Source organism: Hylobates moloch, unplaced genomic scaffold (genome assembly GCF_009828535.3).
Source record: "Hylobates moloch isolate HMO894 unplaced genomic scaffold, HMol_V3 SCAFFOLD_11, whole genome shotgun sequence".
Classification (NCBI taxonomy): Eukaryota; Metazoa; Chordata; class Mammalia; order Primates; family Hylobatidae; genus Hylobates; species Hylobates moloch.
The window spans coordinates 55,395,231-55,419,095 of NW_026652286.1; the positions used below are offsets into that span (position 1 = coordinate 55,395,231).

The following is a 23,865-nucleotide window of genomic DNA, read 5'->3' on the forward strand; positions in this document are numbered from 1 at the left end:
TTTTTTTTTTTTCTGAGACAGTGTCTAGCTCTGTTGACCAGGCTGGAGTGCAGCGATGCAATCATGGCTCACTGCAACCTCAACCTCCTGGGCACAAGCCATCCTCTGTCCATGGGCTCCTTTGTTTCCAATACCATTTTCTTTCCTTTTCTTCCTCAGATTTGTTGAGTTTCTATTTATTGTTCTTTTCAAACACCAGCTAGTTACTATCATCAATTTTATTTGCTATTTCATTAACTTCTGCTTTTATTTTTATTATTTTTGAGACGATTCTATTGAGAAGACTTTATAATCTTGCTCTGTCACCCAGGCTGGAGTGCAATGGCATGATCTTGGCTCACTGCAACCTCCGCCTCTCGGGTTCAAGTGATTCTTCTGCCTTAGCCTCCCAAGTAACCAGAATTACAGGTGCACGCTACCACACCTGGCTAATTTTTTTATTTCTAGTAGAAACGGGGTTTCACCATGTTGGTGAGGCTGGTCTCGAACTCCTCACCTCAAGTGATTCACCTGCCTCGGCCTCCCAAAGTGCTGGGTGGGAGCCACTGCACCCGGAATCTGCTTTTATTTTTAATTCCTTCTACTTTTATTTTGGGAGATTTTACTTTTTCTGCTTCTCTGTTACCTGTTTCTGTTTCCTCTTCTAATCCTGTCATGTGTGTATCCTTTAAGGATTTGTCACGTGCTGTCTCATTTCCTCAGTAAATTTATCTACTAGATATTGTATAGTGAAAAAAATAAAACCTTTATCATTACTATGTAAGTGGCTATAAACACTATATTAATTTGGAGTCAGTCATAGTGGGTTCCAATTCCTCAACTCCTACTTGTGTGATCTCGGTCAAATCTGAGCTGTTTCTTCGTCTGTAAAAATAAAAATAACAAAACAGATTAAGTTGGGTATTATTTGCAAATCATTTATCACAGAAACTGGCCCACATGAGTAACTCGACAAATGCCTGGTATACAAAAGGCCTCAGCTGCCCCATTTCTTGTTTTGTTTTTTCTTTGAGGTGGAGTTTTGCTCGTCGCCCAGGCTGGAGTGTAATTGCGCGATCTCAGCTCACTGCAACCTCTGCCTCCCAGGTTCAAGTGATTCTCCTGCCTCAGCCTCCCGAGCAGCTGGGATTACAGGCTCCTGCTACCATGCCTGGCTAATTTTTGTATTTTTAGTAGAGATGGGGTTTCACCATGTTGGCCAGGCTGGTCTCAAATCCCTGACTTCAGGTGATCCGCCCACCTTGGCCTCCCAAAGTGCTAGAATTACAGGCGTGAGCCACCGCGCCCGACCCAGTTGCCCCATTTCTAAAAGTGAGGGGATTCGGATGACTAATCCCAAATTCACTTCCGACAGTGAAAAACTTTATCTTCAGCCTGTTAGTTCACCTGCCTGACAGTCAACTGATCAACCCACCCACACAACAGTTACTAAGCCCTTCTCTTAAATGAAATATTCTAGACATCAGAAATGCCAAGATTTTAAGATACAGTCTCTACCTTCCAGAAGCTCAGGGTCCTTTAGGGGTGAGGAAAAATTGTTAAACAGATAATTATAATACAACGGGATAAGTGATCTAATAAATGCTGTGGGAATTCAGAGACTTTGAGGAGCTCCTGCAGCAAAATTCAAGACCTATGTTGGAATCCTAAGTCAGGTATTTACTATTTACTAGTGAAGGGGGAATTAATGAATTTTATAAGTATATTAGTCAAGAAGTTTATTCTTTTCCTTAGAGGTAGAATGAAATATAGCCCCCCACCCTCTGGAGGCCTGGGTTAAGAGAGAATATTAACTGCTTATTTCTCCTCTATGCACGGAGAAGCTTATCTGTGTTCCATCGTTTCACATTCCTTGAAGCACCACGAGTTCTTGCTTCCCTCCCTAGCGCGGCTGTAAAGTCACAAGGTTGACAAGCAATTGCTACAAAAGCATGTATTCCCAAGGATGTAAGACATGTGGTGTAACAAATGTAAAAGAGTAATTAACTGCCTTTGTTCTTGCTTCTGCAAGTAGGCTTCCTGTAGCACCAAACTCCCGCCACCAACTGCTTAAAAGGTGATTGATCCCTTTGTTCCAGGCTCAGACTTTCTGGACCCTAGTCCGACTGAGCCTGTGATCACCTTAATAATAAAGGGCTCTCCTGAACTCTGGCCTCTCCTGTCTCTGATTTGTCCCGCAACACTAGCAGTATATCCTGAGGCAATTAACTTTTTTCCCCCTTGTTTCTCTCTCCGTAAAAAGGAAGAGCAATACTTATTTTGGCAGGTTATAGTAAGAATTGAGTCAAACTCATTTATGTTGGTATAAAAAAATGAACAAGAAAATATAAAGCACTTAGTACAGTGCCAGGCTGATCATAGGAACTCAATAAATGGCAATCAGTAATATTACAAAAAGTGATGGAAGTCAAAGACAATTTACTGTACCTCAAGAGAGTAGAGGTAGGATCAGAATTTCCCAAATGTGTTCACAGACCAAAACTGGGGGAAAGGCAGGGTAGTTTCCTGGTAAGAGGAACAGCACATGACAAGGCAGAGATATTAAAAAGTATGGTATGTTTCCAGGACGAGTTCATTATTCCTGAAGGGAGAAGGCAGTAAAGGTAGAAAAACTGGGCCGAGAGGGGAATCCAGGTTGGTGATGCCCCTGGAGGGCAGATAATTCTTACTAATTTCTGTATTTTCTGCTGTTGGCACAAAACGTGACCCATAGGTTTGCAACAAATGGTGAAATAATTCATTCCTGTTGTTAAGCAATACGGTTGTAAAAATATTTGAGCAGTAAACATGATACAGTGAAAGGATTCTCGGATTTGGAGTCAGGAGACGTGAAGCACTCTTGACTAACGACCCGTGTTTTTATACTGGTTTTACAACTTACCTGCTGCCTGGCCTTACCAAAGTACCGACATATTGAGTCTCTTGACCTATAAAAGAGGGGTAACAACTAACAAGCGATTATTAAAGAGTTGGCGGTAGTAAAGTACTCAATAAAAACAGCGGCTGCAGCTGCTAAATTCTCCTTTAGGTCTTTTTCCATACTTGCGAAATGACAGGGCAACAAATTTCCTTCCAATCACCACTGAGAAAGTATACCAGGTTTGCCCAAGGACAAAAAGGCCCCGCCCGGCCCGCGCCACACAGGTCACCTACGCAGAATGCAGTCCTGGGGGGTTCCACTTGTGTCGCTCAGCGATGGAGGGCGCGATCGATGACAGGCCACTCCAGAGACGGACCTAGATAGGTTCGCGTGAGGCCGAGCCGAATTTCACCGAAAACCAGTTCACAGCACCTCCCGATTTGTCCACACGAAAAGCCATGGAAAAGCTGAGGGAAAGGAAACCGGAAGTAGCGTGAGCCGTGAGGAGCGGGAGGGAAATGACCTCAGCACGTCGGAAGTGTACTCGTTTCCAAGGCGACGGCCCTGCTGCCTCTCCAGCCAAGTGGCTGGAGTCGGGAGGCTGGAAAGCGACTCCGAGAAAGTACCAGCGGAAGGCGGCCGCCGCCACCGCGGCTCACAGGGAGTAGCAGACGAAGACGGCGGCCGCCGCACTAGCCACCACGTGTGGAGGATAAACGGCCTACACAGCCATTCCGGCGCCGAGTCAAGGGAAAGAGTTAGCGACGACGGGGAAAGAAAACGTGAAGTGGGCGACCGCCGCTCCAGGGTCGCTGCAGGAAGCCTAAGTGGAGACGCCGGCTTCTCCCGGAGTGACTTGAGAAGGGTCGGTGAAAACCTCGGCCACTGCCGCAGCGTCTCTAGGGAGGGAGTTAGGGGAGATAGTGGCCACAGTCACAGCTGCTCTTGGGAGAGAGTTAGGGGAGACCGCACCTTCTGCAGCAGCGACGTGAATTTTAGTGAAGTTGGAGGCCACCAAACTACCGACTCCAGGGGAACAGCCAGAGAATACCGAGGCCTCCGCCTCAGTGGTCCTTGGGAGCGAGTCAGTGACGTCCGGGACTCGCGAACTAGTGACTTCGGGGATAGAGTCAGTGACGATCGCAGTCGCCGCCTCAGTGGCTCCTGGGAGGGAGGGAGTGTCGATGGCGGCCACAGCCTTGGTAGTTCTTGGGAGGGAGTAAGTGGAGACCGCGGCTACGCAGCCAGTGACTCCTCCGGTGTGAGCGGCAGTGAAGACGCCAGCTGCCGCTTCAGTGGCTTTTGGGAGAGAGAAAGTGAAGACGAAGGTTTCCGCTGCAGCTTCTGGGAGAGAGCAAGAGAGGACCTTGGGCCCCGTCCTAGTGACGACGGAGAAGAGGGCCGCTGCCGCTGCCGCTGCAGTGGCTCGTGGGTGAGAGCAAGTGAAGACTGCCGCAGCATCAGGGTCCTGGACTCAACTCCTCCCCAGAGTCGGAGGTGTTGCGCCATGCCCGGGGTGGCCAATTCAGGCCCCTCCACTTCCTCTAGGGAGACTGCAAACCCCTGTGAGTTAGACTATGTCATTGGCCCTCATCTCTGTCGTATTCCTTTTCTCACTTAAGACCGCAACAGCCTTAGCCCTTTCTGGCATTTGCTTTTCTCAGCTGTCACTCCCCCTTTCCCTTTTTAATTTATTTTCAGGATATACCAAAGCTGTTCAACTCTCCCCTGTTCTGTATTATTTCCGCTTTCTTTCCTTTTTTCCATCCACACCATTCCTCCGAGTCTTTTTGCCCAGCTTGACATCAACTCTTGTTCAGTCTTATGGACCCTTTTAAGTTCTTCCTTGACTTCCCTGCAGCATTTGACCCTGTGGAGATGACAAATTAGTACTTACTTAGTTTTCTTCTTTCGCTCCATTGAGTGACCCTTTCCCTTACCGTTTTTTCTTCTACCCTCTTCTTAAATGCAGCTTTTCCCCCTTGATGATGCCATCATTGGTTCTCTTTTTCTTGTCATTTACTGTGACTTCAGTCCTACTGATGGCCCTCAAATCGGTTACGCATTCAACCATCCAGTAAATATTTACTGCATATGGCTACTTTGTGCTCTGTCTTAAGGAACTTAAGGAACTTAAGAAGACAGGCATTTCCTTCTAGTGAGGAAGATAAATACTGAGCAAATAATGACAAGTGAGATGAATGTTATAAAGGACGGTAGAATGCCACTGATTCCAGTAGGGGGTGAGTATGGGTGTCAGAAAAAGCATTCTAATGCAGAGACACACGTAACACTGAGACGTGAATTCCGTATCTCTCCTCGGAGCTGCAAAAATAGATAGATAAGTCTCCCTTATGGAAATTTTCCTTGGGTACCTCAAGAGCAGCATGTCCAAAATGTAATTTTATATCTGTATATCCTCTCTGTTCTTCAGTGTTTGCTGTCTCAACTAATGGCACCACAGCACTCAGATGATAAAGCCAGACACCTTGGAGTTATCTTACTACTTTTCCCATGTTTCACCCACTGTATCCATTCCAGTTTAGTTCATTCTAATTTTATTAATATTTGTTGAATCTTTCTCCTTTTCTTTTCCCACTATTCACAGTCTCATTTTTTCTGGTCTAGACTATTGTAAACTGTATTCTTGATCTACCTCCTCTCTCTTTTTTTTTTTTTTGAGACGGTGTCTCGCTCTGTCCCCCATGCTGGAGTGCAGTGGCGCGATCCTCAGCTCACTGCAATCTCCGCCTCCCAGGTTCACACCATTCTTCTGCCTCAGCCTCCCGAGCAGCTGGGACAACAGGGGCCCGCCAACACACCTGGCTAATTTTTTGTATTTTTAGTAGAAACGGGGTTTCACTGTGTTAGCCATGATGGTCTCCTCCTGACCTCATGATCCGCCCACCTTGGCCTCCCAAAGTACTGGGATTACAGGCGTGAGCCACCGTGCCCAGCCAATCAACCTACTCTTTAGTCTTGCCTTTTTGCTCCCCATTCAATAAATTCTCTTCCCTGAATTTAGCCTTGTAAACTTAGCCTTACAGCACTCAATCATTATAATTCTTCTGTTTAAAATTCCTCAGTGATTCTCCACTGTCTGCTCAAGTCCAAGTTTTTAAAAATAAGTTTCACCATTGTCTGTTTCTTGTCTAGTTCTAGCCTATTTTTCCCCTTAATACTTTAGTAAAAGGATTTTTGTGTGTGTGTGTGTGGTTTCTTGACCATGTCCCACTGTTTATGCTGTTTAGGCCTACTCATTCTTCCTACTTTCCTTGGCAAACTCCTGTTAATCCTTGAAGATTCTGTCTTAGATGTAACTTTCCCCAGGAATCCTTCTCTGTTCCCCTTCCCTCCTACCCTGGCTGAGTTTGAAGTCATCTGTGCTTCCACAGGTTCTTATGAATATTTCCATCGTTGCTTTTACCACATTATTTTGTATTTTGTGTTTGTATCTTCTCTACTAATCTGTGAGTTCCTGGAGGGTGTCTTCATCTTTTTATCCTTATGGTAGACACCAAACTTACGTTGAGTAGATGGATGAGTGGGTGAGTGAATAAATCGGGATGGAATGTGGTGAGAAAAAAGGCCATAAAATTAGATGGAGCCAAATTATGGGAGGCCATAGAGGTCATACTGAGAGTTTGGGTTTTGTTTTGTAGACTAGCAGTGGCCAACCAGTAGCAGTTTAGAGTAGGGGCATGAAGTGGTCAGGATAGTTGGTCTGTATAAGACGGATTAGAGGAGTGTCTCTGTGTAAAATAAGTAGAGTGGATAGAACATCGTTTGTAGGTCTGGCTGTGCTAGTTTAAAGGAGAAGAATGAAGGGATTAACATCATTGAACGTTTATTAAAGGTGTGTGTGTGTGTGTATGTGTACATGTGCACACCTTACATATGCTGTCGTTCCCATTTGCCATATATCTTAATTGTTCTTCAAGGACTTGCTTGAATGTTTCTTCCTCTGTGACTTGTTTTGTTTCTCCTTAATTTTACCTGTACTCTCTGAGGACATTGCTGTCAGGTTTTTGTTTTCATTATGTATTTATCCAAATAGATTTTAATGTGTTGGCGGAAAAAAAATGTATTAAATCCTTGTCCGTTTTCTATCATGTTATCATAGTGCCTGACACATGGTAGATGTTCAGAAAGGCTTTTTGAGTACACTTACAGCATTTTGCTAAGAGCAAATATATAATTAGAGTATATAAAAAGATGTAATAATAGTATATAAAAGATATAATTCCAGTTTAAAATACGATTTTTGCCCTTAAGAAATTAACATTCCTATTGCGGAGAGAGGACATGTACATAGATAAATAGTAGTACAAGGTTGCACAGATCATTTGCCAGAAGTGTTGGTGAGCTGTTTTCAAAACAACTTCAGGTCAGGAATCATGCCTGTTTTATTTAGAGAATGCTGAAGTTGAACTGCTTACTCTTTCATTCTTCTCTAATAGTTACCTGTTCACAATGCTTATTAATTAAATTATAAAATATGAAGCACTAAGAGTATATGAATTAAAAATCATGGCCTGCCATTCCTTTCTTAGTGTAAGAATAAATTAGAAACATAAGAAAGATGTTGATAAAATATATTTGCATGTATGAGATGAGGCTCTGGTGAAGTCTTTTTCACTAGAGAGGCCTTTGTTATGGAGAACACATTGGGCATATTTCAAAATGGTTACTTTTTCCTTCTCACTGCCAAAAACATGAGTTCCTGGCTTTTCACAATGGTAACCTGGTGAGGTTTCTGAAGGTAAAATCTATGAAAGTGTAGTGGCTTCCTAGGTAAGAGTGTGGCCTTTAGAAGTTTCTCATTCTTTGGCTAGTATGTACTCATCCTCTGGCAAGTCGTCAACATTACCATGTAAGTGCTTCTACCACTTTATGGCTCCAGTGCTTCTGCTCCAGGACTGTATTTTTCTGTATTTGTCTCTCCAGATTTGGGGTGGCAGTTTGCCCTGAGACCTCGGTTCTCTGATGGGTCCAAGAAAAGTTGTTCATTTTCTGTTTATTCATTTTTCCCTATAAGGATGGGAGTGTCAACTTCCATGCTTTTTACATGTCAGTGTTGGAACCAGAAGTCTGTTTAAGATATTAATGACAAACATCTTTGTAGTAAATTATTTGGAAAGCCAAAGTTATTTTTTGCTTTCTGTTAGATCACTGTTTTAGTCTTTTTTTTCTTTCACAGTTTTGTAGTACATTGTAAATAATTTGATTTTTCAATAGGTTCCAGGAAGAAGGTGCATTTTGGCAGCATACATGATGCAGTACGAGCTGGAGATGTAAAGCAGCTTTCAGAAATAGTGGAACGTGGAGCCAGCATTAATGAAGTTGATGTTCTCCATAAGTTTACACCTTTACATTGGGCAGCACATTCTGGAAGTTTGGAGGTAAGAAACTATACATATCACTAAACTGAGGTAAGTTTATAGCTATAACAGTTTTGTAAATTTAGCAAACAGTGCTGAGACCTTATGGTAGGTACTGCATATATTTTCTTTTCAGTCATAGTTTAATATTTGGGTATTCCACTTTGCTAGGGCTTGATAACAAATTATCCCAAAATTTAGCATAATAAAATAATGATTTATTTATACTCGTGAACAAACCCCAAGAATTTGGATCCTGGAGACAGCTTGTCTCTGCATCATGATATCTGGGGCTTCAGCTGTAATATTAAAAAGCTGGGGCTAGATTCTTCTGAAGGCTTGTTCACTCAAGATGTCTCTGGTGGTTGATGCTGGTTATGAATTAGGCACCTTAAACTTCGTCCCTGTGGGCTTATTTGTGAGGATTCTACGTGTGAGCTAGTTTCTACTTCCTCACAATATGGTGACTGGGTTCCAAAGGCGAGCATAGAGGATAACTTGGAGTAGATAATATAATGAATACGTATTCTAACATTTTTGCTTTAGTAGCGTCAGATTTTTAGAAAAGAAATGGAATGTTGCAGGTACATTTGAAGTCCCTAAGTACCCCTCTCAGGTGCCATTCCTCTGCTTCCAACTCCAGAGATAACTATTACCCTGATTTTGGTGTTTATTATTCCTATCTATGTTTTATGCTGTTATTACATATGATTATATCATTGTTTTGAATGAAATACATTATATAAATGATATCACATTATGTATATTATTCTTTAGCTTGCTTTTTTTGTTGAACAATATGTTTTTGAGTTTTATCCATGTGGTTACACATATGTACTCAAGTTCATTTCTTTCAGCCATGCTGTTTATTCTATTCTTAGACTGGTATTAGAATTTCTCTGTTTTCATATTGTTGGATATTTATTTGGTTTCAATTTTTAGCTAGTACAAACTGCTTAGTGAGTATTTTAATGCAAATCTGATCCTTGGGCTCTGTCCAAGGCTAACTAGCACTTTTCTCATGATTCAAGGTTATGTGTATGGGGGGCTTATTTTAGCTACTACATTTCCCCAGCCTATAAGCTACAATAGGTTATTGACAATGGATTGTCTTTTTACCCCTACCACACACACATGACTTCCTTCTGTGAGTATGGCAGTCCTGTGTGATATCTTCTTTATTTGTACTTCTTTGCTTCTTGTAACCAAATCTGGTTCAGAGACTCTCCCTCTACCAGTTTGTGTGCCTCACTGAAGTGTTATTATAAACAAAGGATTTTCGCTTTTGCCTTTCATTGGAGCCTGATGGTTCTTTGTGAGCTGGTATCCCTGGGTAGGTGGTTCTCTCTGCTCTTTCCTCCCACATTCCTATTTGATCTGCAGTTTGGCAGGTTTTTTAATCTGTTTGTAGTTTGAGTTACAGTTGTCTCCTAGTTTCATCACGGTTGGAGTTTTCTGGGTTTTTTTGCTCTTTGCTTTTGGGTGATTTTGGAAAGAAGGGGGAAGTACTGATTTTACTCTGCCATATCCTAATAGACATCAGGATATACCATTTATTTCATCTCTTTTCTGGTGCCCTTTCAGCTTCTCTTATTACTCTCACTCAGTCTACTTTGGTTAACTCACTCCTCCTACTGTGTAATTGTAGTGTTGTTTACATTTCTTTTTTTTTTTTTTTTTTTGAGACGGAGTCTTGCTCTGTCGCCCAGGCTGGAGTGCAGTGGCGCAGTCTCGGCTCACTGCAAGCTCCGCCTCCCAGGTTCACGCCATTCTCCTGCCTCAGCCTCTCCGAGTAGCTGGGACTACAGGCGCCCGCCACTACGCCCGGCTAATTTTTTTGTATTTTTAGTAGAGACGGGGTTTCACCGTGGTCTCGATCTGCTGACCTCGTGATCCGCCCGCCTTGGCCTCCCAAAGTGCTGGGATTACAAGCGTGAGCCACCGCGCCCGGCCTGTTGTTTACATTTCTTTCCTACTTTACACTTTCTCCAGCCAGTCTTTTAAACTTCTTTGGCTTTATCGCTTCTACATAATTCATTTATTTGCTCTCTCTGCTGAGTTTTGGATTATGTATTAGGTGCTTGATCATAGCTCATTCATATCTGACTAGCATCTCAAATTCAATTAGTCTAACACTAAAACTGTTATATTTTTCCCTCCCTTTTGTAGTTTTCCAGGGCAATAGCCTTTGAATCATCATTGAGTTGTTTCAGTATTTCACAGAAGCAAAACACATTATCAGCATTTGTCTAGATGAAGGTGCAGTTCATGATACACATTGATGCAGTGAGAACTGGTCACTAGGTCATTTGATTCTGCTTCATCTTTGTCTCCTGAATTTGTCCTCTCCATCCCCATAACCATGTCCTTAGATTTAATTAATTTTATTTTTTTTTGTGTGTGGTCTCCCTGTAGTCCATATACTATATACAAAGCTATTTTCTCTGTAAAACTAAAATCTAATATTACTTGAGACCTTCCTTAAAACTCTGTAGTAACTCTCTGCCCTCCATAGGATAAAGTTCAAGCCATTTAGCATGGTAGACTTCTCTCTCTAACCCCATCTCCCATCATAATTGTTTTATGCTATAGTACTGGTGACTACCATCATTTCCCAAATTAGTCTACTGTTCCATATTATCATAGGCTTTGCACATGCTGTTTCTTTTCTTTTCTTTTTTTTTTTTTAATACTTTAAGTTCTAGGATACATGTGCAGAACGTGCAGTTTTGTTACGTAGGTATACATGTGCCATGGTGGTTTGCTGCACCCATCAACCCGTCTTCTAGGTTTTAAGCCCTGCATGCATTAGGTATTTGTCCTAATGCTCTCCCTCCCCTAACCCTCCAACCACCGACAGGCCCCAGTGTGTGATGTTCCCCTCCCTGTGTCCATGTGTTCTTATTGTTCAACTCCCACTTTATGAGTGAGAACATGTGGTGTTTGGTTTTCTGTTCCTGTGTTAGTTTGCTGAGAAAGGTGGTTTCCAGCTTCATCCATGGCCCTGCAAAGGACATGAACTCATTCTTTTTTTATGGCTGCGTGGTATTCCATGGTGTATATGTGCCACATTTTCTTTAGCCTATCATTGATGGGTATTTGGGTTGGTTCCAAGTCTTTGCTATTGTGAATAGCGCTGCAATAAACATACATGTGCATGTCTTGGTAGTAGAATGATTTATAATCCTTTGGGCATATACCCAGTAATGGGATTGCTGGGTCAAATGGTATTTCTGGTTCTAGATCCTTGAGGAATTGCCACACTGTCTTCCACAAGGGTTGAACTAATTTACACTCCCACCAACAGTGTAAAAGAGTTCCTATTTCTCCACATCCTCTCCAGCATCTGTTGTTCCCTGAGTTTTTAATGATTGTCATTCTAACTGGTGTGAGATGGTATCTCATTGTAGTTTTGATTTGCATTTCTCTAATGACCAGTGATGAGCTTTTTTTATATGTTTGTTGCTGCATAAATGTCTTCTTTTGAGAAGTATCTGTTCATATCCTTTGCCCACTTTTTGATGGGGTTGTTTTTTTCTTATAAATTTAAGTTCCTTGTAGATTCTAGATGTTAGCCCTTTGTCAGATGGATAGATTGCACAAATTTTCTCCCATTCTGTAGGTTGCCTGTTCACTCTGATGATAGTTTCTTTTGTTGTGCAGAAGCTCTTTAGTTTAATTAAATTCTATTTGTCAATGTTGGCTTTTGTTGCAATTGCTTTTGGTGTTTTAGTCATGAAGTCTTTGCCCATGGCTATGTCCAGAATGGTATTGCCTAGTTTTTCTTCTAGGGCTTTTATGCTTTTAGGTGTTACTTTTAAGTCTTTAATCCATTTGAATTAATTTTTGTATAAGGCTTAAGAAAGGGATCCAGTTTCAGTTTTCTGCATATGGCTAGCCAGTTTTCCCAGCACCATTTATTAAATAGGAAATCCTTCCCCTGTCACAAACATCAGATTTGTTGAAGATCAGGTGGTTGTAGATGTGTGGTGTTATTTCTGAGCACTCTGTTCTCTTCCATTGGTCTATTTATCTGTTTTGGTACCAGTACCAAGCTGTTTTGGTTACTGTAGCCTTGTAGTATAGTTTGAAGTCAGGTAGCATGATGCCTCCAGCTTTGTTCTTTTTGCTTTGGATTGCCTTAGCTCTGTGGGCTCTTTTTTGGTTCCACGTGAAATTTAAAGTAGTTCTTTCTAATTCTGTGAAGAAAGTCAATGGTAGCTTGATGGGAATAGCATTGAATCTATAAGTTACTTTGGTCAGTATGCACATGCTGTTTCATCTGCCTGTCTCATCTCTTCCCACTGGTTACCTGGTTGAAATCCAGGTCAGTCAGTACCCACTTGGTAAAGCTTTCTGTTTTCCCCCTCAGTATCTCCCAACTAGTTACTGACTCCTTAGTGCTACCTCTAAATCTTATAAATTTTAAAAAGTGTATCACTTTAAATTTTATTCTCTATTAGATTTTGAGCTCTTTGAAGATACCTTTGAGTCTTATTCATCTTTTTTTCCACAATACCTAGCGTAATGTCTGGCATATTATAGGAGTCACATCATAAGTTCACAATGAATGTTTCTCAGGTTGCTGAATTTCTTGAATTAAATTTACGTTTATATTTTTAGTGTCTAGCACAGTGCCTAGCAGATGTTCAATAAATGTTGTTTGGTTTTTTTTCTTTTTTTTTTTTTCAGAGAGGGTATCACTCTGTTTCCCAGGCTGGAGTGCAGAGGTGCGATCTCAGCTCACTGCAACCTCTGCCTCCCAGGTTCAAGCAGCTCTCCCACCTCAGCCTCCTATGTAGCTGGGACTACAGGTGCATGTGCCACCATACCTGTCTAATTTTTTGTATTTTTGGTAGAGATGGGGTTTCACCATGTTGGCCAGGTCTCTAACTCCTGACCTCAAGTGATCCACCCGCCTTGGCCTCGCAAAATGCTGGGATTACAGGTGTGAGCCACCATGCCCCAGCCTGTTTGTTGGATTTTAACAAGCGTAAACAGAAAACAAAAGATATTGGTGCTTTTCTCTATTCCCACTTAAAGGTCATCTCCTAAACTTTTCTTTTTTTTTTTTGAGAGGGAGGCTTGCTCTGTCGCCCAGGCTGGAGTGCAATGGCACCGTCTTGGCTCACTGCAACCTCTGCCTCCTGGATTCAAATGATTCTCCTGCCTCAGCCTCCTGAATAGCTGGGACTACAGGCATGTGCCACCACACCTGGCTAATTTTTGTATTTTTAGTAGAGATGGAGTTTCACTATGTTGGCCAGGCTGGTCTCAAACTCCTGACCTTGTGATCCACCTGCCTCGGCCTCCCAAAATGCTAGGATTGCAGGCATGAACCACCGTGTGTGGCCCTAAATCTTTACGTGAGCACTACATTAACACCTTTACAGTTTTTTATCCTTTCTGAATTTTCTTAAGATATTTGGTATTTATATATTGGTTGCAAGAAATAATCACTAAATTAATAATTGGTAAAAAAAACTATGCTTTATTGGACTTCAGTTTTTTTCAGATGAAATCTGCTATTGAGCCCCTATTAAACTTTTCATTTCAGATATACTGTTCAACTCCAGAATTTCCATCTGGTTCGGTTCTCTTCTCTGTTCTCTCTTTTCTCTTTTCAAGACAGAGTCTGGTTCTGTCGCCTAGGCTGGAGTACAGTGGTATGATCTTGGCTCACTGCAACCTCTGCCTCCTGGGTTCAGGTGATTCTCCTGCCTCAGCCTCTTGAGTAGCTGGTACTGCAGGTGCCTGCCACCACACCTGTCTAATTTTTGTATTTTTAGTGGAGACAGGGTTTCACCATGTTGACCAGTGTAGTCTTGAACTCCTGACTTTAAATGATCCACCTGCCACAGCCTCCCAAAATGCTGAGATTACAGACATGAACCACTGCACCCAGCCAGTCAATTGATTTTTAACAAAGATGCAAATGTAATTCAGTGGAGAGCAGATATATTTTCATTAAATGATGTTGGCGCAATTACACATATTCATATGTAAGAAAATGAACCTTTTATCCTAAGTGAATTAACGCAGAAACAGAAAACCAAAAACCATATATTTTCACTTATATGTAGGACCTAAATATTGGGTACACATGGACAAAGAGATGGGAACAATAGACACTGGGGATTCCAAAAGTAGATAGGGAAGGAGGCAAGGGTTGAAAAACTACCTGTTTGATAACCTGGTCACTTTTTGGGAGATGGGTTCAATAGAAGCCCAAATGCCTCAGCATCATGCAGTATATCCATGAAATGAACGAACTTGGCACTTGAACCCTCCGAATCTTAAATTAAAAAAAAAAGAAAATGAAGCTTGAGCCATACTTGGCACCATATGCAAAAATTTACTCAAAACAGATTGTAGATAAATGTAAAACTTATAAAACTTATAGAGAAAATAGAGAAGAAAACCTTTGCAAATCATGTACCTAAGAACTTGTAACCAGATTATATAAGGAACTCTCAGAACTCAGCAGTAAGAAAAAAAATTTTAATGGCAAAAGACTTCAGTTGACACTTTCTCAAAGAGTACATATGGATGGCAATTAAACATATGAAAAGATGTTCAACATCATTAGCCATTAGGCAAATGCAAATTGAGACCACAATGAGATGCCAGTGCATACCTGTAAGAATAGCAGAAAAAACAAAAACCCAAAAAAATGACAATACAAAGTGTTTACAGGGATATCGAGAAACTAGAACTCCCATACATTGCTGGTGGGAATGTAAAGAGGTACAGCCACGTTAGAAAACAGTTTGGCAGTCTTTAAAATAAAGTTAAATATATACTTATTTTATGTCCTAGCAATCTCACTTCTACATATTCACCCACGACAAATGTAAAACCAGTATATGAATGTTGACAGTGGCTTTATTCTCTAGTGCCTGAACAATGCACATGATAGTTTTTTCATAAATATTGTTGAATAAATGAATGACTTACTGTAATTATTATTGAGATTGAGGTTTTTAAATATTTTATTGTCATTAGTCTCTGCTGCAGGAAAATGATATTTACTTGATAAGCCTTTTAAACAAATAATATGATTATGACTTCTATGACAATGTATCCCAATGATATGATCAATTCTTTTAAAAAGAAAGAGGTGGAATCGCCACACTGACTTCCACAATGGTTGAACTAGTTTACAGTCCCACCAACAGTGTAAAAGTGTTCCTATTTCTCCACATCCTCTCCAGCACCTGTTGTTTCCTGACTTTTTAATGATCGCCATTCCAACTGGTGTGAGATGGTATCTCTTTGTGGTTTTGATTTGCATTTCTCTGATGGCCAGTGATGATGAGCATTTTTTCATGTGTTTTTTGGCTGCATAAATATCTTCTTTTGAGAAGTGTCTGTTCATGTCCTTTGCCCACTTTTTGATGGGGTTGTTTGTTTTTTTCTTGTAAATTTGTTTGAGTTCATTGTAGATTCTGGATATTAGCCCTTTGTCAGATGAGTAGGTTGCAAAAATCATTCTCAGTAAGCTATCGCAAGGACAAAAAACCAAACACCGCATGTTCTCACTCGTAGGTGGGAATTGAACAATGAGAACACATGGGCACAGGAAGGGGAACATCACACTCTGGGGACTGTTGTGGGGTGGGGGGAGGGGGAGGGACAGCATTAGGAGATATACCTAATGCTAAATGACGAGTTAATGGGTGCAGCACACCAACATGGCACATGGATACATACGTAACAAACCTGCACATTGTGCACATGTACCCTAAAACTTAAAGTATAATAAAAAAAAAAAAAAGAGGTGGTAGCATATACAAACTTGAACATATAAAGACAGTAACACCGTATGTGGTACAGACCTTTAAGTACTGTATTATATTGAGATTTAGATTAATTTTTAAAAATCTTAAAGATACATTTGACTTCTCTCATTTTTTTTAAATAAACCATTTATTTTTTAGAATCACTAGAATAACAGTGTTTGCTCTGATGCAAAAGCTCTGGACCCATTTAAAGATCTATGTTTGAGATTGAAAACTGGCAGCCTTTGAGTGAATTTGACTCTTAGATCTGTTTTCTTTGGCCTGCACAGTATTGATCAAACAGAATATTTACAAACATTGGATAAGCATTTCACTCATAGCAACCACTGACTCTGATTGAGTAGTGTCTATACCTTACAGACAAGAAATACCGTCTCCAGTTTGCCACAGTTCCCACTAGTCTCTATTGTTTACGCAGCAGTGAGGCCACATGTTGGTTGCCATGTCACTGTGCTTGTGCTTTGTGCTTTTGTTTTTCTTATACATGGATCTCTCATTCACTACAGTCTGTTATTTTATGATAACAGACCAAATTTAAAAGATAAAAATGTTAAAAACATCCATTTTATCACTTGTTAACATGGTTATTTTCTTAGTGTCTTCATTGGCTGCTCTGGCATGGAGCTGATATCACACACGTAACAACGAGAGGTTGGACAGCATCTCACATAGCTGCAATCAGGGGTCAAGATGCTTGTGTACAGGTAATAATAACATTACTTTTTTCAGTAAGTTCAATTACTTTAACATAGTTCTGTTGGGTTATTGCTATTATTCTAATTATTTGACTCAATAGATTTAGTTTTATATTCTAAACAAGAACTTACTGGATTCCACAACTCAGATATTCTGATACCAGCTATCCACTTAAACAAATGGTATGTGACCAGAAATCCTTTTATCTCTGATGTAGTTGGCTGTCTGGGTTGTTTTGAGAGATCTCACAGTCATGACCAGATTATCTCCTTTATAGCTTGCTGCTGTGGTCTGAATGTTTGTGTCCTCCAAAATAAATATGTTGAAATCTTAACCCCAAGGTGATGGTGTTAAGAGGTGAGGCCTTTTGGCAGGTTATTAGGTCATGAGGGGTTTGCCCTCATAAATGGGATTAATGTCCTTATGCAAGAGACCTCAGAGAGCTAGCTCTCTAGCCTCTTCTACCATATGAGGATGCTGTGAGAAGGCACTATCTATGCAGAAGGAGCCCTCACCAGACAGAATCTGCCACGACCTTAATCTTGGACTTTCCAGCCTCCAGAACTATGAGAAATAAATTTTTGTTGTTTATATGCTCCCTGGTTTATGATATTTTGTTATAGTAGTCCAAACAGACTAAGACACTTGGCCATGCCTAAAATTTTGTATTTAATGTATTGCCTGACCAGGGTGATATATTAATATGTGGTAGGATCTAGTTTATTAGAGTAATTAAATTATTCAGTGTTTTGAAATAGACTGGAATTTGGAGGAATACAGAGTCATATAAGCAAACAGTTGGTATTAGTCCATTCTCACACTGCTATGAAGAAATACCTGAGACTGGGTAATTTATAAAGAAAAAAGGTTTAGATGACTCACAGTTCCACATAGCTGGGAAGGCCTCAGGAAACTTACAATCATGGTGGAAGGGGAAGCAAACATGTCCTTCACAGGATGGCAGGAAGAGAGAAGTGCTGAGCAAAGGAGGAAAGCTTCTTATAAGACCATCAGATCTCATGAGAACTCACTCACTATCATGAGAATAGCATGGGGTAACCACCCCCATGATTCAGTTACTTCCCACCGTGTCCCTCCCATGACACGTGGAGATTATGGGAACTACAATTCAAATGAGATTCGAGGGGGTACACAGCCAATGTACATCACAGTTCCTGTGGAACAGGAAGAAGCGTGAGATTGTTTGAAGGGACAGGAGCTCTACTCAGTGAGTTACAAAACAATACAAAGCAAAATCTATGATTAAAGTTCTAATGAAAAATATAGATGAGAAGAATTGTATAATTTAGGAGGAGGTAGAGGGATCATAAATGGAGGAAATAAAACATCAGCTAAGCTCAAAAGAGTGGGTTGATTTTAAAGAGGTAAGTAATGAGGAAGTATTATAGAGGCAGGCAATATGTTAGGAGCAAATAAAAATAATGATTGTCATTCATTGGAGATTTATTGTGTGTTAGTCTCTCATGTATCATTTCATCCAACACAAACAGTTCTACGAGTTCCCTTTTATATAGGTTATAAAAGAAATTCAGAGTGTTAAGTACCTTGCCTAAGCAAGTGACAGAGCTAGGATTTGAACCTAGAGTTGTCCTATTATTAATCTCTATGCTATACTTCTGTAAGAAGCTCCTGAATTGGAAAATTGGGCTGTGTTCAGGGGATATACCATTATATTAGTTTGACTGAGTATAGATTATTTGTGGTGTGGACTGTTAGAACCATGCTTGGATAGACCAGTTTTGTAAAGTGCCTCAGAAATAGAATGAAGATTTTGGATTCATTTGTATAGAAAGAGAGTTTTTTTTTCCCCCTCCTCAACCCTGTGATTACCTGGAAAGAAAAGAGAGGTTTTGTTTTTGTTTTTGTTTTTTGAAACAGGGTCTTGCTCTGTCACCCTGGCTGGAGTGCAGTACCCTAGTCACGACTCACTGCAGCATCAACCTCCTGGGCCCAAGTGATCCTCCCACCTCAGCCTCCCAAGTAGCTGAGACCACCAACATGTATCACCACGCCTGGCTAATTTTTTTTGTAGGGATGTCTGTGGCGGGTGGCGGCAGGGGGGTCTCCCTATGTTGCCTAGGCTGGTCTTGAACTCCTGGGCTCAAGTGATCCTCCTGCCTTGGCCTCCCAAAATGCTGGGATTACAGGCATGAGCCACAGCATCTGGCTGAGAAAAGAGAGTTTTTATATACGTTATGTGTGTGTGTGTGTGTGTGTGTGTGTGTGTGTGTGTGAATATGTTTGTATATATATTTATACGTACACATAAACATCCACATGGACACTAACTGGGGAATGAGATAATGAAAACAGTATTTCAGGGAATTATTCTAGCAAAATGTGTGCAGGATTATTAGGATGAAGGAAGAGTTGAAGATAAGAAGATCAGTTAGAGATTTTTTGCTGTAATCACTAACCAGAGAGGGTAAAAATAGGTGGTGGCAGAGGGAAAGAAAGAAAATGAGCCAAGATATCTTGCAAAGCAAACATCGACAGAGTGTAGTGAAAATTCAAATTGTGAGTCAGAACAACAGATAATTATGATGGAATGAATAGGGAAATCTGAAAAGCAAGGAGGATTGGGAAAAAGATGTTGAGTTCAATTTGGCATACGTTGAGTTTAATGTGTTTGCAGGTCATCCAGGTAGAGAGGGTCCAGGCAGTTGAAAAGGGGGCTGGAGATAAAGATTACAGGAATGGTAAAGTATAGAAGAGTCTCAAACTCCTGGGCTCGAGTGATCCTTCCACCTCAGCCTCCCAAAGTGCCAGGATTACAGCATGAGCAACCACTCCTGGCCGAGACTAATAATTCTTTTAAGCCAATTACTCTGTGTATGGTATAACCCATATATAGAAACTGGGCCAATTGCAAATTCAGATGGAACCTCTTTAGATGTAGTTAGAAACTTGATTTGGAGCTTAGAACTAGTCACTTTAATAATTAATTCTTCTACTGAGTCCACACCCCTGTTAACAAAGGATTCTGCTTTTGAATTTGTGAAAGTTTAAATTTCAGTTTTATCAGGTTAGAATTAAAGAATTTAACTTAGTGGCTATTTATCTATGCTCATGAAAGATGTGTCTTATAAATTATATATACATGCTCAAATCAAAATGTAAAATCAATATTATAAGTGTCTTCTAGGCAATGTTAAAACATTTTCTTGAGGCCAAAGTGGGTGGGAGCGCGTGCTGTTGGGAGTTGCTTGGAGGTTGGCAGTGCGGGGCTGAAGGCTAGCAAACCGAGCGATCATGTCGCACAAACAAATTTACTCTTCAGACAAATACGACAACAAGGAGTTTGAGTATCGACATGTCGTGCTGCCCAAGGACATAGCCAAGCTGGTCCATAAAACCCATTTGATGTCTGAATCTGAATGGAGGAATCTTGGCGTTCAGCAGAGTCAGGGATGGGTCCATTATATGATCCATGAACCAGAAACTCACATTTTGCTGTTCCGGCGCCCACTACCCGAGAAGCCAAAGAAATGAAGCTGGCAAGCTACTTTTCAGCCTCAAGCTTTACACAGCTGTCCTTACTTCCTAACATCTTTCTGACAACATTTTATGTTGCCTTCTTGTTTCTCACTTTCATATTTAAAAGATGTTCAGTACACTGTTTGAATGTGCTGGTAACTGCTTTGCTTCTTGGGTAGAGCCACCACCACAATAGCCCAGCCAGATGAGTGCTCTGTGGACCCACAGCCTCAGCTGAGTATGACCCCAGAAGCCATGATGTGCTCTGTATCCAGAACACACTTGGCAGATGGAGGAAGCATCTGAGTTTGAGACCGTGGTTGTTACAGGGATCATGTAAACTTGCTGTTTTTGTTTTTTCCTGCCGGGTGTTGTATGTATGGCGACTTGTGGATTTATGTTTCAGTGTATTGGAAACTTTCCATTTTATTCAAGAAATCTGTTCATGTTAAAAGCCTTGATTAGAGAGGAAGTTTTTATAATCTAAAAAAAAAAAAAACAAACCACTTTCTTAGCATTAGCTGAGAATTTCTTATGATTTGCCTGTAGCACATATGTAAGAACATACATAAGAATTTAGCTATAGATTGGCCGGGCGCGGTGGCTCACGCTTGTAATCCCAGCACTTTGGGAGGCCGAGGTGGGCGGATCACGAGGTCAGGAGATCGAGACCACGGTGAAACCCCTTCTCTACTAAAAATACAAAAAAATTAGCCGGGCGTGGTGGCGGGTGCCTGTAGTCCCAGCTACTCGGAGAGGCTGAGGCAGGAGAATGGCGTGAACCCAGGAGGCGGAGCTTGCAGTGAGCTGAGATTTATGGTTTAACATCTATACTCATGTAAAGTCGTTCCTATTTCTCTATTTTTAGGCTCTTATAATGAATGGAGCAGATCTGACAGCCCAGGATGACCGGGGATGCACTGCTTTACATCTTGCTGCAACTCATGGACATTCTTTCACTTTACAAATAATGCTCCGAAGTGGAGTGGTGAGTGACTCCTCTTAATATGTGCTAATGTATGATAATATAGATGGAATAGCATTTGGTAGTCTAGTTATCTCTTCCTGACTTTTTAGATCTCTTATATGACTTTCGGAAACTAATTTAATTTTTCTCTCTAGCTTTTCTATCTTTAAACATAGTAGCAATAATTCAGACAAATCTTCCCTTCCCCCCAAAAAACCAATTCAGTATTACAAAGTACTTGAGAGGTTTTGGGTTCTTCATGCCAGTTCAGAGTTTAACTGGTTAGATTACAAAGCTTCAAACGAATCTTAACCAGGTGATTGTAAATCTTTATGAATTTTTGTGTGTCTACCTATGTGTTTGTTTTGAAACTCTTATTTCATATACTGATTTAGAAAGTGATTTATTTCTTCAGAAATTTTGTTTATTGCAATATTTAATTTTATTATGTAGTGGTTGTAATAAATAACGTAGAAGAAGAGAACTACATATATTGAAGACATTGTGGTAAGAGTTGGTGTTTCTATAGTTTGAGAAAGAGTGAAAACTTATTAAATATTTTTTATTAACTCTGTTTATATTCTCAATGATAGTATTTGATCATTCAATCTATCCCTTTTATTTTATTGGTCAGGAATCTGTGACTGGTAAGATGACTAGTTAAGTTCGTTTTTAAAAACTATTTTATGTGACTCGTTCTTTTGAAAAGCCTGTTTTATAAAATTTTCCTAGTATTTTATTAGCTCATATATTCAAATTAGTGGTTACAGTACATTTTTCTATTATATTAAGTGTTTGCCTTCTTGTATTAAGAACAGCCTCCAATTCTTATTTACAGAACTAAGCTGCTAGGCTTAGTGTTTTCCCTACAAAATGGGGAGAATCTAAGTCCTTGTGAATGTTACCTCTAGGATCCCAGTGTGACCGATAAGAGAGAATGGAGACCTGTGCATTATGCAGCTTTTCATGGGCGGCTTGGCTGCTTGCAACTTCTTGTTAAATGGGGTTGTAGCATAGAAGATGTGGACTGCAATGGAAACCTTCCAGGTATTTTAAATAAAGCAAATATTTTAGTTTTTCATTGATGTAAACTTTTAAATGTTTGATCTTGTTTAAGAAATTTAAACTGTTGGCTGAGCGTGGTGGCTTACACCTGTAATCTCAGCACTTTGAGAGGCTGAGGCAGGAGGATCACTTGAGACCAGGAGTTTGAGACCAGCCTGGGCAACATAGTGAGACCCACTCTCTACCAAAAAAAAAAAAAAAAAAAGTAAAAGAAAGAAAAACGCTGGGTGTTGTGGTGTGTGCCTGTAGTCTAACTTCTTGGGAGGCTGAGGATTTGGGATCCCAGGGTTTGAGGCTACAGTGAGCTGTGATTGCACCACTGTACTTCAGTGAGCCTAGGCAACAAAGTGAGACCCCATCTCTTAAAAAATAAAGACACTGAAACCAATTATTTTGTTAGTCTGTCACAAAATGAAGTAGTTTATATGTTGACATGAACATTTTTTATCTTACATCACACCCATCTTATGTACCTTTCATATGATTGATTTTTTTTCTGGAACCATATCAGCAAAAGAGAAATTGGCAAAATTAAACATAGATTTGCTCTTTCCGCCAGCTCTTTCCTTCATCTGCTATCTAGTGTTTTTATTTTTTAACTTCACCTCTCTCTGCCCCATAGACAACTTATTTATTTTTAAATTTTTTTTGAGATAGAGTTTTGTTCTGTTGCCCAGGCTGGAGTGCAGTGGTGTGCTCTCAGCTCACTGCAACCTCCGCCTTCCAGTTCAAGTGATTCTTATACCTCAGCATCCTTCGTAGCTGGGTTTCAGGCACCTGCCACCACGCCTGGCTACTTTTTGTATCTTTAGTAGAGATGAAGTTTCACCATGTTGGCTAGGCTGGTCTCGAATTCCTGGCCTCAAGAGCTCTACCTGCCTTGGCTTCCTAAAGTGCTGGGATTGCAGGCAGGAGCCACCACGCCTGGCCCAACTTTTTTATTTTTTAAACACTACTGCATAAATAGAGGATACTAGTTAATTTGGGTTAATTTGCTACTTCACTTGTCTAACCTACAGTAAAGTGGCCAGTGGAGACTTAGACTCCACCTTCTTTAAAAAGTGGTCTAGAAATTCTAAAGGATAGATCACAGTGATATTGGAGTGAAAATGATACTTAAATGATACCTTAAAGAAGCAACCATACAAAGGGGAAGGGCAGAATAATATGAGCAGGCCTGATCAAATCAGTTTGCTATTTAGAATCTCCTGAGATCCCTGTGGAGCCTCTGATTCCTTGGCTTGGCATGCTGGACTTACATAATTTGGCTCCTACCTACCTGCATGGCCTCATCTTTCTATATCTTTACACTACTGTCCAGGATCATTTTGCTTTTTTCTGAAGTTCATCTTTCAGTGTTCATTTAGTGAAGTCTTTTGGTATGAACTCTTTCACTTTTTGTGTATCTGAAAATTTATTTTGTTCTCATTCTTTTTACTTTGTATTTTGTAAGTTTTTTTTTTTAAAGTAAAATTTAAATTGAAGTCTCAAAAAACAAAAAGCCCCTCTCTTGGCGCTGCCTACGGAGGTGGAAGCCATCTCCTCCTCAGCATCATGGCCACCCTCAGACCCCTTGTGAAGCCCAAGATCGTCAGA

The 23,865-nt window shown here is 40.6% G+C and overlaps 2 protein-coding genes and 1 long non-coding RNA gene across 7 annotated transcripts in view; 2 read left to right on the forward strand and 1 right to left on the reverse strand.

Moving 5' to 3' along the window:
• Positions 1–619: 619 nt before the first annotated feature.
• On the reverse strand, positions 620–3,422 carry LOC116476767 (uncharacterized). Its single transcript, XR_009208777.1, has 2 exons — positions 2,428–3,422; positions 620–864 (listed from the first exon to the last, which is right to left on the reverse strand). It is a non-coding gene; the product is annotated as an uncharacterized LOC116476767 (long non-coding RNA).
• ANKRD42 (ankyrin repeat domain 42) overlaps positions 3,402–23,865 on the forward strand; it is a 114,714-nt gene continuing 94,250 nt past the window's right edge. For all 5 annotated transcript variants that reach the window (XR_009208772.1, XR_009208773.1, XR_009208774.1 and 2 more), the window contains exons 1-5: positions 3,402–4,425; positions 8,099–8,262; positions 16,640–16,747; positions 21,106–21,225; positions 22,116–22,251. Coding sequence is in view for 2 of the 5 variants with exons in the window: in XM_058424509.1 (XP_058280492.1) it covers positions 4,368–4,425; positions 8,099–8,262; positions 16,640–16,747; positions 21,106–21,225; positions 22,116–22,251 (586 nt within the window). In the remaining 3 variants the exon portion in view is untranslated. The remainder of the gene's footprint in view (positions 4,426–8,098; positions 8,263–16,639; positions 16,748–21,105; positions 21,226–22,115; positions 22,252–23,865) is intronic.
• LOC116476766 (cyclin-dependent kinases regulatory subunit 1-like) lies at positions 20,013–20,280 on the forward strand. The gene has a single exon (XM_032761570.2). It carries the CDS (start codon positions 20,013–20,015, stop codon positions 20,250–20,252), a length of 240 nt encoding a protein of 79 aa, XP_032617461.1. The 3' UTR covers positions 20,253–20,280.